The sequence below is a fragment of the Dysidea avara genome, chromosome 12, assembly GCF_963678975.1.
Source record: "Dysidea avara chromosome 12, odDysAvar1.4, whole genome shotgun sequence".
Classification (NCBI taxonomy): Eukaryota; Metazoa; Porifera; class Demospongiae; order Dictyoceratida; family Dysideidae; genus Dysidea; species Dysidea avara.
This window is the reverse complement of record NC_089283.1, coordinates 5,147,237-5,166,907: the sequence shown is the minus strand read 5'-3', so window position 1 is coordinate 5,166,907 and position 19,671 is coordinate 5,147,237. Positions and strand designations below refer to the sequence as shown.

The window sequence follows — 19,671 nt, the reverse complement described above, 5'->3', positions numbered from 1 at the left end:
GTGATGTTACTATGGTTTTGGTACTGCAAATGGCGAATATTGGCGGACATCTCCTTCGCAACGAGTTATAAGCGCTATGAAATTAATTCAGTGAATAAGGTCTATTATATTATTAAACTATTATACTATATTACGCACCCATATACATTGCTAGTATATATACTCTATGGTGCTGTAGAGAGTTCAGAAAGTAGATAGTGACCAACACTGACCAATTTTTCCTTACTGCGTCTACTATGGTTACTAGACGGTGTAGATCGAACCGGTGTGTGACGTTCTTTTATAAACTGACTTTGTTGCTGTGGAAAAATATTCTATTGAAGTTGAGAAGTCCAGTAAGTCAGTAGTATAGCTAGCTATATATACATATAGCCATAAATATTGTATACTACGCGTAGTATATAATATCTATGATAGCTTTTACCTGTGTTTAGTATAGCTACCGGCTATCAATGTGTTTTATTGTCCTAAATTTTGTCCAGCTTATAGCCATCGAGTTGATATGGCCGTTGTTTCTATTCACAATATTACTGATACTGAGAAGTATATATGGGCCAATTCCAAAACCAGACGGTAAGTATAGTAAGGCCCTTATTCGGTGATTATTAGTTTCTCATCCACCGCCCGCATCCTTCTTAAGCTACCGCATGGTAAGCCATTATTTACTCTGTGCATGCTCAGAAGAACACGTGATGCCAAACTCTTACAATTTTTTGTTGATGAACGCTACAATGCGCTATATATCGCCAGGAGAACTGTTGTTTTCCTTAGCAAATTGCTGCAGTGCCAGTTGCAATCGTGTTCTATCGACTTCGCTTTCAGTTGACTGTCGAAAAACAGTTGGCGATCACGAAAAGTAGAATCAGCTGGTGAAGGAAATGTTTGTAGTAAGAAAGAAAGACAATTTGGACAAGGTCTGTACATCAGTGAAAATAATGGCATAATGGTAATACCCTCCCTCCCGCATCATAATAATTAGAAAGGCTGGATGAGAAACTAATAATCACCAAATAGGGGCCTAAGATGTAACGTATGCATATCATGCCATCCATGCATAGCTAGCTAACAGATATAAATTATTATAATTAATTGACGTCATGCATGTGTTTAGTCTCGCCTCCAGATCATCTGGGGGCGAGACTAGCAGGTGTTGTGCCCATCAGTGTAGTTAACTATATACAATTTAATCGGTTAATTAAAGTCTGTTGTTTGTTTTGTGTTTATTTTGTTATATTGTGAAAAAAAGTACAAATTGAACTGGATCCTGAAAAACAGCTAAAAATTTAAAAAATGGATTCTTTCTCAACCGAGTTAGCTAACATTTCAGTCAACCAGATGGATAGTGGTGACAGTAAGGGTGTCAACAACAGACTTGTGTGCATTATAAGTTCGGGAACAGACTAATGGACACTGTATTTATGGCTTCCCCATAGGAAATATATGGAGCCCTGGAAAATTTTGATTGGCTGTAAATATGGTGTGAAACCGGCATTTGAATGCAAAGATAAATATTTTTAGCAGGTCAAGCAGTGAGCCAAATTTCAAGGTTGTGTGTAATTGCATCCATGAGTTATTAAATGTTTTTGAGGATCCAGCTCAATGTGTACATACTTAAGTGACAGGCCTAGCAAATATGTTCGAGCGTTAATTGGATGTCTGCAGGTTTGAGGCTGCCCAGGTCCAGTCATGGATTTTTTCTCCTTTCTCCACCTTTTCAAACATACTTTCTGTTACAACTTTAAACAGGCTGTAGAACCAGGTGTCCTACAGACCTTTAGCAATTGTGCTGTAAAGCCTTAATAAATAAATAAATAAATAAAAATGCGTACTGGCTGCCCAGGTTGCTGGTGATCTGTAATTTGCTGTGCAAAACCTCTATAAAAGCACAGATAAACGATTTGGTAAATTACAATAAATGACTAAACACTCAAGTCTAGCCCAGCTAGTTTCTGTTCAAACTGTTCCAGTGTTGTGCATGATACAATATCATCACTTTATGAGTTCCAAATTTTTATTGAGGAGGGGAAGGGGTAGGAGTTGATTCTTGTCATTGGTTGCTGAAACCTCATTTGTTGGCTTTTGGCTTTTAGTTAGTTCTGACGATGTACCAGTGGCTTCCAGTTTAGTCTTTGTGACATTTCATCTTCACTTCAGTGCCCCATTACTATAGCTAGCTGGCATAGTTAGCTAGCTATGTGATGTGCTATTCAGAGTTCCAAACTGGATCACTGCTGGTCTTCATCCACCACGGCACCACCTGCCATCTTTAGTTAGCCAGTTTGGAGCCCTGAATAGCCCGTAACTTTGTCAGATCACTAATTCCTACTTCTAGTACCTGCAAAACTGTCCTTTTGGGACTCAATATACTACTGTTATATCTTTTTTCTAAATAATTCTCCTGTTACTTATACCTAATTACTTACTTATTCACCATTCACCTAACCTGCATGGTACAAGAACATGGTATGACATGGGGGTGGTTCAGGGGGTTTCCAGCAAATGGTATGACATGGGGGTGGTTCAGGGGGTTTCCAGCAAATGGTTTAGATTGAGATACTCTAATAGGACAGCATCCCTAATTACTATGAGACAATTGAGATAATAGTGCTGGGCCACTACCAGCTTCTACCAGCTTCTACAATCAAGAATCTACTTATTTTATTAAATTTTGTTCATCCTAAGTTGAAGTCTTCCATAAAGAAATGTCTAGACGATGCTGCCTCTGCCAGTATATTGGCTTCTAAAAAGATTTTTCTGGCAAAGGATTCTAAGGAGTGGAACACTAATTAGGTTAAGTAGCAACTTATATCAGTTAGATCCTATATTTTATATTTGTATTTCCCCTTTCCTTGCCATGTTCCATTCATGGTCCTATTTGTGGTCGCATGTTGTCCAAGGACTCACATGCTTACATTTTTTTTGTACTGTACATATTTTCATCATCCAGGATGGGTTTTCTCTCAACACTCTAATAGAACAGCAGTGGCATTTCTGTACCTCTTAAAAACGTAAGTAGCTAGCTATGTACTTCATTTTTCTGGGGGCATACCCCTATATAGCTAGACCCCAAAAATGTTGGGCACTCTTGGCTCCTTGTAATTAGATTGCACATTTAATTGTCAAAATATGACATTATCATCTATTTGCTATCTTGCTGAAAATACATGTCATACAGTTTACAAGATTTTTATGAAAATTGGTATAACTACCAGATTCATGTCAGACTACAAAATGTCCTGGGGAAGCATGCAGACCAACACACTATGAGTGGTTATGCTTAGAAACCAGTCACCAAAATTCTCGGAGCTGCCCATGTAATCCTAGCTTCCAGTGAGTTCATGACTATGCTGCCTGCCTTGCTGGCTACTTTACAAGTTCCCTTCTGTGGTGATCCTTTCCACCACATGCAGAATCCAATTAAAGAAGGGAACTTGAGACTGCACACACGCCTCTGCACTGAATCAAGCGTTGCACGTAATTTACTTCACCTCCTTGCATGTAAGCTTTTATACCTGCATACTGTGATTGATTGCTCCATGGCATGGTATGTACTGTCCATGCATGTAAACGTATGCACTTAAATGTGTTTGTGATTTTGTGTTATTGCTTTCACTGCATCTAATCATATATTTCTAATGCCTGCAAAGAGTTTTCAAGGTTTGTTTACATGGACAGCTATACAAATGATTTATCCAGTGAAATATTTTCATGAAGACAACATGCATATTATTGCATCATGCCATATTTATTACAATTATTTCATCATGTTAAGTGCTCTTCCTAGAAGCCTGTGAAACAGTACAATATAAGTGGGTTAACCTGGGTTTCTGTTTTAGTGTGTGGTATATAGAATTTATCAGCTGTAGTTGTAGGAGTAGGAGGAACTGTTACTAATTTGTTATGACATTACACAACTATTATGAGTTCTTGCAATTATAAATAATAACAATAGCATTCATGACTTTACTTTCTTGCATGTAGTCGTTTATCGACCACTAGCACTCCCTTCAGCTGGGGTGCTGCCGTTTGTGCAGTCACTGATTTGTAATCTGTCTAGCGACTATGTCACTGATGGTTATACTGCACCACTAGAGTTTGAAGGAGCAGGGTAAGTGTGTGGGTCTGTGCATGTGTATTATGTAATGTATTATGTGTGTTGTGTATTGTGGTATGTTGGTTTTGATAATACATGCACTGTGCACATGTGTATCACATGTTCGTCATGTGTATGTGTGTTTCAGCATTATATGTATATAAACACAGAGTTCAATGCATTTTATATAGTTTTCCACTAGAGAAGGATGCAATCTAGTTGTGCAAATCATTGAATCACGTCGAAGCTTTTCTGGTGTTTGTAAATTATACTGTTGTTGCTATTACATAATTGTAGCCATTTAGCTGCCACCACATCCTTTTCATACTAGCCTATTTCACAGCTTGGTTGTTTTTACATAGCCACAGGAAGTATGTAGCAGCTATACATGTTCTGTGGTAGACCTCAGGATGTGAGGTCATCTTATGTATAATTGATGTATTTTGTAGTAAATAACTGGAATAATAATTTTTTTATAAGCCAACTGCTGCATGGTGTTATACAGGATTAATGAGGTGTATGCCAGTTTGTACCAGTTCATCCAGTCCAATAATAGCCAATGGGAGAGCTCATGTGAGACAGTCCGGTCTGCACTTGATGTGTTGAATGGAACAACCATACCAAATGTGTCCCGTGAGTGTGACTATGTGTTCTGTGTGTTGTGTATATATGCATGCAAACACACACACACACACACACACACACACACACACACACACACACACACACACACACACACACACACACACACACACACACACACACACACACACACACACACACACGCACGCACACTCACCACACACCACACATACACACCCACACATACACACCCACACATACATGTCTATGTGTATATATGATGTACATTACTAGTGCATGCGTGCATAACATTGTTCACTTCCTGTTGATGACATCACAGAGGATGAGATCCCCCTCACAACCTTCATCACTGATCCTGGTGGGTTGAGACAGTTCCTGATCAGTAACTGGTCACTCAGTCCTGACCTCGCTGATGCCTTACTAAACTCCTCCATCAAGCTGCAATCTGTGAGTACATACAACATGACCATAATATAGTGAATGATTCTTCATTGGGAAAGTTATCTATGTATGTACTGATGACCAGTCTTATTACTGAATACCATACCATGAATGTAATCAGGTGAAAAGTGCTAAAGCAGCGATCCTCTCAAAGCTATGATAGGTCATCCACTATGTATAGTAAAGATGGCTGTATATGTCACATATTATCCAGCTTACTGTCACTTCTCTAAACATGAAACTCTCTACTCATGTACAATGTAAGGGGCTTGTAAGTTTTGTTGTTGGCTTGTAAAGCTAGCACTAGGGAACCCTGACCCTCCACCACATGGTCTAAGACAAGGTTAGCCATGCCTCCAATATGTGTTGTGTTATCGGGTCAACCATGATGACGTTGGCAACATTTGCCCATACATACAGATTACATGCAAACAATATACTTATAATACAGCCCATGTGCTACTTATTTCATATCTACTACTTTGCTAGGCTACTGACTGGCTTACAGGGTTGAAAACTCAGCCATTGTTTGACCTACCAGGATCACGTGTGCCAAGGCAGGTCACAATACCACCAGACCTGCTCCCCAACATCACAGATTTCAGTGACTTGATACCATTGGTGAGATGTCACATGTTGTACATGTGTTAATGTAAGCCACTGGGCATATAGAAATTTAGTAGATGTGGTATACGTACATGCATGTAGCCCATGTGGTTTATATTCAAAATTGGCTATGAATATATTGTAAGGCTCACTTGGTGCAGTATTGTTGGTGTAATAATGCCATTGTTGTATTTGTTACCCCTCAGAACATCATTCTCAACCCAATAGTTCTGAGGACAAGCATGTGCCAATCCAATGTGTTGGATCAGATCCTGTATATTCCTGGATACTCAACGGTATGGCAGTTTGTCATAAACATCATCTCAAACAAATCACATAATTTGGACTTACGTATTGTAAAATGCAAAAGCTATATTCCTATAGTAATTACCTGTGTCTTTTGTTTGAGCTGTTGCAGATTTGCTACACAACCAGAAAACATAAGTATTTCTTAATATCTTCTTCCAGGCCAGTGCAGTAAATGCTACTTGTAAAACTGACCCTGAGGACTTCATTTTACTATTTGATGAATTGTTGAACAAAGTCAATGTGTCAGCTATTAAAAATACTGTGGTGAGTGCATTGATGGGTTGCAGTGTGTGTTGTGTACATGTATGTGACCTTTATTTGGGTGGTAGGGGTCACTGCAATACATACACACTATACACATATATACATAAGCTACACATGGAGTATACATCTTATACACATATTATAATCTTATTCATTTTGCAATTTTACTACAGACAAAGAAGATTACTGGTCAAGGCACGAAAGCAGTTGACATATACAATCAGGTACAGTAGACCTTCTCCTTCTGTGTGTAGTGATTGTGAGTGGTTGTGTACAAGCCCTATAATAATCAGTATGGCTTCATGTTAGCTCTGAGGTCATTGGCTTCAACTTGATAATATAACTGACCATAGTCACTGAGTATTGTGTTCTGTTGAAGTAGTGTATGTATAATTGATATAAAATGCATAGCTTTGTTATGTATCACAAGTAATCCAACCAATAACATTCTGACTAATGGAAGTTCAGAGGAATGGTTTGTTGATTAGTGTACTCTTCCACTTCACACACACACACACACATGCACACACCCACACCCACGCATGCACCCATACTCACTCACGCACCCACACACTACTTTGTGTGTTGTATGTATTGTAGCTAACACATCTGGCTAATGTCATCAACCAAGTGGTAATGCTGACTGGAGGAATCAACTCTAACTCTCACTTCTTTTGTGGTAATGCAAGTGATGGAAAAATACCTGCTAAATTGTTAGGAGCTGCTCACAAGATACTGAAGCACGTTCTGCGTAAGTGAAATTTAATTTGTGTATAATTATATGAAGATGTGTGTTATTTAGGTAGTGTAGTGTGTAGTATATATAGTACGTTCACGTTGAGCTGAATCCTGAAAAACAGCTAAAAATTAGAAGTGGATTTTTTCTCAACAGAGTTAACATTTCAGCCAACCTAATGATTGTTGGTAACAGCAAAGGTGTCAACAACAGACATGTATGGTTTGGCTCCATTTCAAGTTCGGGAAAGGCTTTAAAGAACAATGTACTTATATGGCTTCCCCATAGGAAATGTATTGTGAAAATTTTGATTGGCCGTAAATATTATGTCAAACATTTGAACAAAAAGGTTTTGAAATATTTTTAGCGGGTCAAGCAGTACTACAAATGAGCCAAATTTCAAGATAGTGTGTAATTGCATCCATGAGTTATTAAATGTTTTTGAGGATTCAGCTCAACGTGAACATACTATAGTGTATATATGCCTACCTATGTCGTATGTATAATGTGTATAGATATAGTGTTGTTGACATTACACTGTAACTCCAGCACAGTCAGACAAGAAATCCAAGAAGATGACAGGTGATGGAGATGAGCCCCCAGAAGCAAGTGAAGTAGTGAACGAACTATCAGCCAACAATAAGACCATCCGACCCAAGATACTCTTCACTCCAAATAATGCTATGGCTTGGAGAATCATAAAGAGGGTGTGTCTTGTATTTAATAGAGGTGCATCGATATGGTATTTTACCAATATACCCATAAACAATATATTAGCTACAAAATTACCGATTCGGATACTGATATTCTTTACTGTTGGATTACATCTGAACATAAAAGGTTTTCAGTATGGACACTACAATAAATGTTAAAACATTATGACAAAAAAGCTAAAAAGGTGGTTGCAAAAATGTTTTAAAAAGAAAGAAAAAATGTACTTGTGAAAAAGGTGCAGTGAAAAGATCTAAGCAAAGAAAATACAAAACAAAAAACAAAAACAGCCAAACTTGGGAATTGAACCTTGGCCCCTGAAAAACACTTCATATTTTTGACCTAATGCTCTACCCATAGTACTACAAGATCAAGCATACAAACACTGAGCAATTATGGTACTGGTGCTGGGGGTGGTGGCAAGGGCAGACCATCTAGCCCGGGAAAAAAAAAAGAAGCAATTATGGTACTTATTTTACCAATATCACGATATCAGTACTGATATCAATATTTATATCAGTTGTACCTCTAGTATTTAAGCATGTGTGTCTTGTATTTATAAAAGTGTAAATATGAGTATTGTGTGTAGATATGTATGCATATATTTATGTATTGTGTACATACCCTCTTTATTTTACTATGTTTTAATGCTGTATGTTATGATACAGGCCAACCGTACATTGGCAGCTGTGGATACAATACGTGCTGTAACAGAACATCTGATCAACTGCTCCAGATATCTTAACCAGTCTCTGAATGAGTTTGGACCACGACTGAGAGAGGTAAAGAAGTTATAGTCATTTGATGGTGGACTGTACATTCATTGTCTCCTCATTCAGAGGCTGTTTTGTTTGGTTGTTGCTAACCAGAGTTCTGGAGATGTGGCAAATAATGATCTGATGCATATCAATTGTACTGGCTCTGTCACCCCATCTATACAGAACCAATCAAACATGACTGTCTCAGCATTAAGAACACTATATGATCTGCTTGATCCTAAAGTTGCTGACAACATTTGGGACAGACTAGGGGAGGTTATTGATGGTGGCTCATCTGTGCTGGCCTTCATAAACATGTTTGACTGGGACATTTTCCATCCAACAGAAAATGAAGATGCATTGCAGCGTCTCTCCATGGATTACACCGAATGGCAGAAACAGAACATATCATTAGTGTATGGCGGTATTGTATTTGATAACCTGAAGGATGAGAATGCTACCATTGTACCTCCAAAAGTTAGGATAAGGCTGAGACTCAACCAAACGTTTGTTCATGATACCACCAGAATGAGGCAGAAGTTAGTCGAAATTGTATGTAGTATTTTTTATCCAGTCTAGTACAGTAGGACCTCAAATACCTGTGTGCCAGTTTGGTCATACTTGGTTGGATAAAAGCCCATTCATTTATATGCAGAGTTCTGTTCAACTATTCTAATAGAACATTCACCCAATGACGAAATACTCTAATAGAGCAGTCACATATACTGTTCAGATAATCAAGATTCGAGGTCCTACTGTATATTATACAGTAGAAACTAGGAACTTGAGGACCAGATATTTAGTGAGGTCCCAAGGTTCTCTTATTATTGACTACCTGTAAAAAATTTAGTATAATAATAACACTTGGGTGGTCCCAAGGCAGTCCATATTACACAGGGTTTTGCAAATACATACAGTGGAAGAGACATCGATTATTTAGAATTGCATTCAACTAAACATTGAATTATTCCTCTGCTAGAGTGGTGAAATGTTGTATCAGCACTCACACTGTTTAACCACTAAAATTATAAGTACATAGTGTTAGTGATAAAAGTAGTGAAACAAGAAATATGAATGTTACTGTATCAGGCAAGCTTTAATAGGGGTGGTGGATGGAGGGGAGGGAAAGAAGTTGTTTACCAAATGAAATAATTAGGCCAAACTATGGGCCATTCAGGTATCAAAATTAAAGGAAATTTACATCACAAGAACACCACAGTGCTGTACAGCTACATACAGCCACCCCCAGGCTGACCAGAGCTCTATTAAAGCCCCAGATGTCTTGTATGGTTTGTCACTGTACTTGCAAAAAGCAGCCAGCACAAACAGACCACTCAAGTCTAGCTAATTTTGATTGTGAAATTTGATAGTTTATTCATGTAGTTGGTGAAAAATCAAACCTGCTGCCATGGGTGATAAAACTGGTTTCCCAGATCCAGTCACATTTCTTGCTCCACTACATTTTATCACTGTAACCCTACTTCATTTGTAAATTAATAATTTTTAAATTGCGCTAGTTTGTTAACTTTTTTGTTATAGCATAACAAAAAAGATGTATACATGTGACTATCTATGACTACTTCATTATAATAAAGGGGTGTGGCTCAATGCCATGCCATGATGTATACATGTGACTATCTATGACTACTTCATTAGAATAAAGGGGTGTGGCTCAATGCCATGACTTGCTCAGCTAGATCATTAGGGTAGTGGTCACTCAGGATGTGGTGGCATGTTATGATTGTTTAAGGGCACCTGTGGGATCATTTTATAAGTGCAGCTACATGTATCTACTCCCTCTTAAATAGTTTTGTGGCATCTAACTATGCTTTTCTAAGGAAAGTGTCAATATGGAAAAAGCATGGTTTCCTTGCATGAAGACGACGACCATGCAATTGAAGATAAAAGGAATGGCATAGCACAAAAGGTAGATACTCATTGGAACTGGAAAAGGCACATGACACCAGTGAGTTTGTCATTGAGGCATGAAATGACGGTTATGCACTGCTTCATTTGGCCTCTAGCCTTGCAACTGTGGTCTGGCAGGCTGGTAGACCAAAATTCGGGTTTTGGTGACGTAATAAAATTCAATAATACGGATACATATAAATTCACTCTGTTATGACTTCAGAGATTGAATTCATCAACTCTTTCCAGTGGGGTTATATACAGCAACTGAGAGTCCATTGTACAAAAGTTTGTGTGTGCGAAGGTCCTCCTAGCTGAATATATGAACTAGGGACATCTATTCATGTATTCTTATTCAGATTGTGGATACCTGGTCCCGAAGATCATGACTGGAAGAAGATATACTTGTATTCTGGGTTCATCTACCTGCAAGATGTGATAGAGAGGGCTACACTTCAAGAGATACTTAATAAAACTGTGGTCTCCCCTGGAACGTACATCAATGAGATGTCTTACCCCTGCTATGATCTGGATTAGTGAGTGTAGTATGTGTGGGGGTATATCACAGTACATTATTACACATGTACGTGCATGCATGTATATGCATACACTGCATGGCACACTCACGCATGTACATGTACACACACAAACATGTTGCTGGGTAAAATTATACTGTATCTCATTCTCTCACAGCTACATGATAGCACTAGAGTTGATGATGCCTATAGTGATGACACTAGCTTGGCTGTTCTCCATTGCTATGAATGTTCACTTTATTGTGAAAGAGAAGCAGTTACGACTGAAGGAGTTCATGAAGATGATGGGACTGAGTAATGCAGTCCACTGGACAGCATGGTTCATCACTCAGTTGATTGTTGTCTCCTTCTCCATTCTGTTTATGGCACCCATGTTGAAATATGGTGGTCTCTATCCTAAATCAAATCTATTACTCATTTATATCTACTTGGAGCTGTATGCTGTGTCTTTGATATTTTATGGGTAAAGTGTGTGTATGTATGTATGTATGTATGTATGTATGTATGTATGTACGTATATGTGTGTATGTGCATGTGTGTGTGTGTGTGTGTTTAAAACAAGTCTAGGGGGCTGTACTTTACATTGTTTTTCTTATGTAGATTTCTTGTTAGTGTCTTCTTCACTAATGCCAACATGGCAGCTTGTCTAGCTGGTCTCTCCTACTTCCTGGTACAGTTTGGGACAATCACCATAGTCTCTCAGCATAACTCCCTCAGCTTCCAATATGTCTTGTTAACAGTAAGTCATAAGAAAATAATGTGGGATCTAGGTGCAAAACACACACCAACTGTATGCTACATACACACGCACGCACATACTATTTGCACATGCATACTGTACTAGCTTATTATAATGTAACACTGAATTAGAAAGCAGTTTATTAACTTGACTGCTGTTCCCATCCAGACACTGCTGTCTCCCAATGCATTTGGTTTGGGTACAAGCTACATAGCTCAGTATGAGCTCAAGGGAGTGGGGATGCAATTCAGCAACATGAATATTTCTCCAGTAAGCCACACACCCATCAAAGCCACCACACCCACTGTACATTACATATTGTTCTTGTAGCTGAATGATGATATGTTCAAATTCACTTTGGTGTTGATTATGATAGCTGTGGACTCTGTCATCTATTGGTTGTTGGCTTGGTACATTGAAGAAGTGTTTCCAGGTATGTGTGGGTGTGTACATATGTGTAGTGTGTGTGTGTATGTGTGTGTGTGTGTGTGTGTGTGTGTGTGTGTGTGTACATGTGTAATGTATCTTTTTGTCTAGTGTACATGTGTGTTAAATACACTACACAGTTAATAGGTTGTGTCACTTGTGTGTATGGCATTTTTGTGCAGGAAAATATGGCATCAGCCGACCATTTTATTTCTTTATCCAACCAACCTACTGGTTTGGTCAGAGAGCATCCTCATGGCCCACACTGTTCTCAAGAAATCCCACCTACTATTCTTTGCATAGAGCACAAAACAGCGAAGATAGTCTCTCTGAAGTCAGCAGTGCAGGTTTCTCAGAGAGCAAAGGTATGTGGTATATCATGAAGTATGATGTAATGACAAGATGTTGCGGTTTGTGACATACAAGCAGCCATAAAAGTGCAAGAATTGTTAGCACCGTTTCACACTCGCGACACTCAGGATAGCCGTATTCACAAATGGCCTAGCAAGAAACGCCTACAAAGTGGTCGGTGAGAACGCTTAGATCTGGAGTTAATTTGGTTGCTAGTGGCATTGTTAGGCATGCGTTCAATTGATATCATGTTCAACTAATGACATCATTATACAAAGAAAAATGGGCGAACTCAGAATTGCTATGTCATAACTTCACAATACACCCTTCTACAGGGGTATATGAGAGTAGGATACTCTCCTCAGTATAATACATATACACAACTTGTTATTGTGATGGTTCTTCATTTCAGATGGGAATACTGGTAGCACTATGAGCGAGAGATGTGAGGAAGATCCTACCCATCTTCCACTGGGCATTGCCATTGATAATCTAATTAAGGTAAGACATCAGTTGGCTACCAGTTGATAACACACTTGTTTAGTGGTCAGTCAACTGGTTTTTTTTCTAGTACATGATGTACTATGTAGTGCAATATCAGGTCCTCCAATTAAATTATGACATAACATTAAAAAGAATCTCTTAGCAGTTTGGTTCCACATATGATACCCCACAGGAGTGTACATCTGATAAGTGTTTGTACAGACTTTTTGCACTTTTGAAATGTCCATTTGCTACATATATCCATTTATCCATATACATAAGCTGTGGTGTTTAATTCTTCCTTTCCAGTGCTACCCATCATGGCCTTGGAAGAAGTGTGATCCAGCTGTGAAAGGCTTAACACTTAACTTCTTTGAGAGTCAGATCACAGCATTACTGGGACACAATGGTGCTGGCAAGACCACCGTCATGTCTGTCCTCACTGGCTTGTATGAGCCAACTGGTGGCACTGCTTACATTTATGATCATGACATTCGAAGGAACATGGATGGTGTGAGAGAGTCACTTGGCCTGTGTCCACAGCACAATGTGTTGTTTGAGAAGTATGTAGTGCGTGTGTGTTGTAGTGTTATGTGGTTGTTAGCTAATATTTTTGTCCTTTAGTTTAACAGTTGAGGAACATCTGTTATTCTTTGGTCAGCTGAAGGGATTGACTTACCAGGAAGCAAAAATTGGCATACCAGAGTAAGATGTGTGTAGTCACAACAGTGGAACACATCAAGATGAAATGCGGTCACCTTAATAATCAGGACACTTGGAGTACACACATTTAGACCCCTGAAATAAGGATACCTCACTAATAGAGAGTCACTGTAGCATGGTCCCAAGTGTCCAGAATACAAGGGCTCTGGTACAGCGTTGATGTTTTTTGATGTTATATTCTTCACAACATTTAGGTGGCTCCAGAAGGTTAATCTCATGGCGTTCAGGAAGATGCGTGCTAAACACTTATCAGGTGGCATGAAGCGAAAGTTGTCCGTCTTGTTGGCATTTGTTGGTGGGTCTCGTACCATTATCCTTGATGAGCCCACGTCTGGGGTTGATCCATTTGCTAGGAGACAAATATGGGACTTCTTATCAACACAAAAATATGGTAAATATACTTGTATTTATACTGTAATTCTAATATGCCTCTGTATTTGTATTGTAACTCTAAATATTTGTATTTTAGACCCATAGTATGTAATTTTAAATCTTTGTTGAAATACAATTACTATAAATATTGTATATCAGGTCATACTATTATGCTCTCCACACATCACATGGATGAAGCTGAAATCCTTGGTGATCGGATAGCTATCATGTCAAAGGGAGAGCTGATAACATGTGGCTCCTTCTTCTACCTGAAACAGAGATTTGGTAAAGGACACATTTTGACACTGACTCGAAGCTCTAGATCTTCACCACTTCATCTTCACCGAAGATACAGTCAACAGCACAAAGGTATGTACTCCACCAAAACTTAATATGCTGTGAATGTACTATTTTACGTATCCCCATTCTTATGTGTGACCCAAGTAGCAACCCCATCTTGTTCTTCTCTCATGTTGCTATAAAGTTGTCAAAGTGTCCTTAATAGTAGAGAATCTAAGCTGTAATGTGTGTGCAGTGATACCATAAATGTCCAGATTACTAAGGTGTCCCTGTTACTGAGGTGTCGTGATTTCAAAGATCTAACTGTGTGCGCCTGGTAATACATTATGTATTTTCATTCAGTTACAGTTGATATTCATTCGGAGAGTGAGTCACGAGATAAGATGAATGAGAGTGGTACTCCAGAGCCAGAGGACTTTGTGCTAGAGATGCCTATCAGTGGGATTACTGGCAGCAGTCACCAGGAGCAGATAACTCGGTTCATGAAGCTTTACATGCCGGGAATACAATTTCTAGATGAGAGGGGATCAGAGTTACGTTATCTTATGCCGCTCAATCAGCCTCACTTGCTGGCACAACTGTTCGATCAATTGGATTATAACCTTACTGCTCTCGGGATGACTAGCTATGGACTTTCTGCTTGTAGTATGGAACAAGTGTTTGTGTCTCTTAATGAGGAGCGAGGGGATGTGAATACTAATGGTGAGCAGCTGTTATTGTGCATAGTGTGCATTATACACACTGTAGGGATTGAATTTCCCTCACACGTTTGTGCTAGAGTTTTATGTAGTCAGTAGTCTAGCTAATCTGTGTGCTAGTTACTGACTCTCTTACTTGTTTTTAGTATCATCTGCTGCTGGTAATGATCCAACCTTGGCAAAATCCTCCCTCTCCTCGATGGGTGCCCTTGGTTCTGACAATGATTTGACTAGCGTTGGTACTAATGATGTGTTTTCTTCTGAGGATAATGCTATACTCATTGGAGACTGTAAGTCTGTGTATGTATATGTCATGTGTAAGAGTATAAAAATGTCTGTGCGTGCACTATTAAGATTTCAAGGGGCAAAATCATCTCCTGTGTGTGCACAAGTGTACAGTATGTTACCTATAGACATTGTTTCTTCACAGCCTCATATGATGATCTACTTGGTGTACAGTCCAGTAACAGGCTCACTGGCTACAAGTTGTTGTTACTACAATTTTATGCTCTCCTTTTTAAACGTTTGCAGTATGCCACCAAAAGATACTTCATGTTCATTGTACAGAACTTATTCCCACTGACCGTCATCATCATGTGTCTCTTCATATCATGGTTCTTCATGAGGGTATCAGACCCCCCACCATTAGAGTTCAACCCAGATGCCTTCTTTAGTGCTAACAAAGAGAACTATGCTATTGTCAGTGGAAACAGTCATGCCTACACAGAGCCATTCTATGATTCAATTTTTAGCCAGTGTGGGTTTGGTCCCCAGACTAACCCCAACAGAGTATGCAACAGTTCAGCTTACACTTACTCTTTTCTCAATTTGAGTAAGTCTTATGATTTTTCTTGTAGTGGTGGTGAACCTGATGTTAATGTGTCATGTGACTGTAATATGGCACTTAAGCAAGATGTGTGCAGTATACGACCACCTAGGCCACACCCGTTGCATCCTTACTGTGTCACTTTGAGTAATACTAAGACGACAAAACTACAGGACCTACGTTATGGTAGTCGGAACTCACCGTACAAGGATGACATTGCTGATGTTTATGTCCAGTGGTCAAGGCTGCAGTATGCAGAGCAGCGATATGGAGGTGTGCACTTTGGTGAAGAAAGAGTTCATGTTCCAGCTGAGGTGGATGAGTTTTATGATGATCCTTCAAGTGACCCACTCAACAAACTCCCAGTTCTTGCTGTAAAAAAATTTGCCAAGGTATGAAACATTTGTTGGAGCTTCTATGATTATATACTTTCTTTCATAGGCTTGGCACACTTATAAAGGATTCCATTCGATGCCCATTTATCTTAATTCTCTAAACAATGCGATACTGAGGGCTCACCTCCCCAAAAGCTTCACCAACTACTCCCAATATGGTAAGTGTACTAGAATAATACTGTTACCATTGTTTGCGTTCCCTTGTGCTATAGGCGTGGTGACCACATCTCATCCATTCCAAACAACATGGATACAGAAGTTACACCATGCACTGTAAGATACCTACATATATACATACATACTACTGCATTGTTTAATTGTGTTTATTGTTATCTAGGGAGGGAGCAAGTTTTGTGGTCAATCCATTGGGGTGCATGTTTGCTTTGAGCTTCCTCACAGCCAGTTTTGCACTGGTTATTATTGAAGAGAAATCAGACAAGGTGAAACATCTTCATTTAGTGTGTGGCCTAAACAAGCTAATTTACTGGCTCACTAACTTCATCTGGGATATGGTGAGTAAGTCTACAACTGTACTTAAAATATCAACAGTATTGTTACAGGGCATCTTTGTCATCTTCAGTGCAATTATTATTGCACTTTTTAAAATGTTTAATGATGATAACTTTTCTAGTCCTGATGTTTTGCCAGTGTTTGCGTTACTGTTGATCTCATATGGGATTGGTACAGCACCTTGGATATACTTCATGTCATTTCTCTTCAAGTCTCCCACCACTGCATATGTGGTGTTGTTCTGTATCAACTTCTTCCTCGGCTTTGCTATGTTAATTGTTGATTTCATCGTCTTTTACATTACTGGGACGGTAAGAAAAGTTGTAATGTATTGCATAGTATGTGTAGTGTGTGTGTGTGTGCTGCTATGTTAACAGTCATTTTGTTTCATCAGGACACAGTGACATACACACTACTAATCCTCCCCAGTCCTGGATACTGTATTGGTCGGAGCATGTTGTACTTCAGTCTGGACAGAGTCATCTTAAAGGTCAAGACAGCCTTTACTGGTAATTGCTCTAAGTGCATGCATGCACAGAGTGTATAGAAGTGATAATGTTTAAAGAACTACGGTACACTCTATTACAACTCATCCCTATAGAACAAAGTATTGTGTACTTTGTGCTCAATGTGTATGTTCTATAGGAGAGATTATACCATCTCCTTTTGAAGAAGTGCGACACTTCATAGTGGCCTTGTGGATATACGCTGTAGTTGGTTGGCTGGGTGTATTCTTTGTAGAATACATCAAACCAAGATTCTACAAGTTAGTTGTGTATAAATGATGTGAAAACATGGAGTAAATTTGACCATTCTTCCATCTAGGAAAATGTCCAGTCCTCCAGCAATGCATTCAGAGACAGAGGACATTGATGTACAGGAAGAAAGAAGGAGAGTGATGGAAGATGAAGGTGTTGAGAATGATGTTCTTACTCTTAAAGGCCTCACAAAAACATTCCACTCAAATGGGGGAGGATTATTTAGTTGCAAAGTATGTTGTTTTTCAATGTACAGAAGGACATCCTTGTTTTCATTCTTTCATTCTTCATAGCAATATCAGAAGCAAAAAATTGCTGTCAACAGATTATGTGTTGGTGTCCAAAAAGGCGAGGTAAATTCTATGCAGAAGGTAGACTGATTTGTCACACAATACTATTGTGTTGCAGTGTTTTGGATTGCTGGGAGTTAATGGTGCTGGAAAGACATCCACATTTCGTATGCTCACTGGAGACACTCGAGTGTCCAGTGGAGATGCTTATGTTAATTCCTACAGGTAGCAACACTACATTACACAAGAGTTTGATGAATTCTATGTATTATATAGCATTCGGTCAGATATGAATTCAGTTCGTCAGACAATTGGCTACTGTCCTCAGTTTGATGCACTAATAGAGCCACTAACTGGCAGACAACATCTAGTTTTGTACTGTAGATTAAGGGGAATACCCAGGAAGGAGCTTGAGAAGGTGTGTGCAAGCAGTGTATCCCTTGTCCCACACATAGCATGTCTGTGCTGCTGTTTCAGGTAGTTGAGATGGCACTGGTAAAATTACAGTTAAAGGAACACGCTGATAAACCCGTGTCAGCATATTCTGGAGGTAACCGTAGAAAATTATCAACTGCAATAGCTCTTCTTGCAAGACCTCCAGTAGTTTTTCTGGTAAGTGTATATACCCCTGTGGTAGCAGTATACATCTCCTGTGTTCCAAATTGTGGTGATACATTTGTGGCTGTCTTCCTAGGATGAGCCAACAGCTGGGTTAGACCCTAAGGCACGTCGTTTCTTATGGAGTGTCATTCAGAGTATAGTGAACGCTGGTCAGTCAGTGGTGTTGACTACACATAGTATGGCAGAGTGTGAGGCTCTGTGCAGCAGAGTAGGCATCATGGTAAACGGGAGGTTCCAGTGCTTGGGCTCTCCACAACACCTCAAAGAAAGGTACACTTTAGTCAGTATATGGGAATGCGTGTTTTAAATAGAGTAGCCATACATACTGTACCATATGGGAAATGTTAAACAGGGAAAACCTTTACAGTAGCACCAAGAGTTAATAATAATAGATTATTAACTCTTGGTATAGCACAGTACATGTGTTAGTGATGTGGTGTTGTACAGGTTTGGAGATGGTTATAGAATTAAGTTGAGGATGACAGAGATGAGAGCCAACGACGCAATGAAAGAATTTATGAGACAAAACTTCCCTGAAGCCAGTCTCAATGTAAGCCAGTCTATTCACTAATACAATCACATATACTCTACACACAGGAGGAACACTTCAATACAATGGTGTACCAAATACCATCATCAGCTGTTAAGTTGGCTAATGTGTTTAGACAGTTAGAAGCAATAAAGGAATCATTAGACATTGAAGGATATTCCATCAGCCAAACCACCCTAGATGATGTGAGAACTAACAAAACAGTACCTTATACATTTATATATACACCACTGTTTTGTTGTTTTAGGTGTTTATACACTTTGCTAACAAACAATGTGATCAGCCAAGTACTGCTGGGTCACAGTCGGACATCTCTCTGACTGAAATTGAAATGTCACAACTACCGGATATTGTCATAGAAAATACATCACAAACTTCACCAAATGATGACCACACAGTATGTCACTTAATTACAATATAAGTTAATTGTTACATTGTATTTTTAGGCTGCGGTTCATTTCAGTCCAGGAAATACTGATGAAACAGAACGAATTCTCTAAAATTTCTTTTAGTTAATAATTACAGTATAAACACAGTGGATAGCACTTTTTAAAATTGATAAATTATAATTATTTACAATGCATGTGATAAGTAATAAATAAATTACATATTCACAATTACAATGTAATTATATGAATTATGTTCCCTCATAATATGTACGGAC

The 19,671-nt window shown here is 38.9% G+C and overlaps 1 protein-coding gene across 1 annotated transcript; it reads left to right on the top strand.

Annotated features, from left to right (window-relative positions):
* Nucleotides 1–136: 136 nt before the first annotated feature.
* On the top strand, nucleotides 137–19,647 carry LOC136240018 (phospholipid-transporting ATPase ABCA1-like). Its single transcript, XM_066030816.1, has 43 exons — nucleotides 137–335; nucleotides 483–573; nucleotides 3,982–4,108; nucleotides 4,599–4,726; nucleotides 5,016–5,143; nucleotides 5,627–5,758; nucleotides 5,950–6,039; nucleotides 6,212–6,316; nucleotides 6,490–6,540; nucleotides 6,917–7,067; nucleotides 7,602–7,759; nucleotides 8,432–8,545; nucleotides 8,603–9,060; nucleotides 10,789–10,965; nucleotides 11,123–11,428; nucleotides 11,566–11,704; nucleotides 11,873–11,974; nucleotides 12,035–12,137; nucleotides 12,313–12,495; nucleotides 12,894–12,982; nucleotides 13,274–13,527; nucleotides 13,589–13,669; nucleotides 13,882–14,078; nucleotides 14,219–14,428; nucleotides 14,702–15,061; nucleotides 15,204–15,347; nucleotides 15,488–16,275; nucleotides 16,325–16,436; nucleotides 16,491–16,551; nucleotides 16,616–16,790; nucleotides 16,839–17,099; nucleotides 17,183–17,297; nucleotides 17,434–17,554; nucleotides 17,614–17,779; nucleotides 17,840–17,899; nucleotides 17,955–18,061; nucleotides 18,113–18,254; nucleotides 18,314–18,448; nucleotides 18,531–18,727; nucleotides 18,905–19,007; nucleotides 19,055–19,192; nucleotides 19,255–19,404; nucleotides 19,454–19,647. The coding sequence occupies exons 1-43, from the start codon at nucleotides 237–239 to the stop codon at nucleotides 19,505–19,507; spliced, it is 7,062 nt and encodes a 2,353-aa protein (XP_065886888.1). The 5' UTR covers nucleotides 137–236; the 3' UTR covers nucleotides 19,508–19,647.
* The last annotated feature ends 24 nt before the right edge of the window (nucleotides 19,648–19,671 follow it).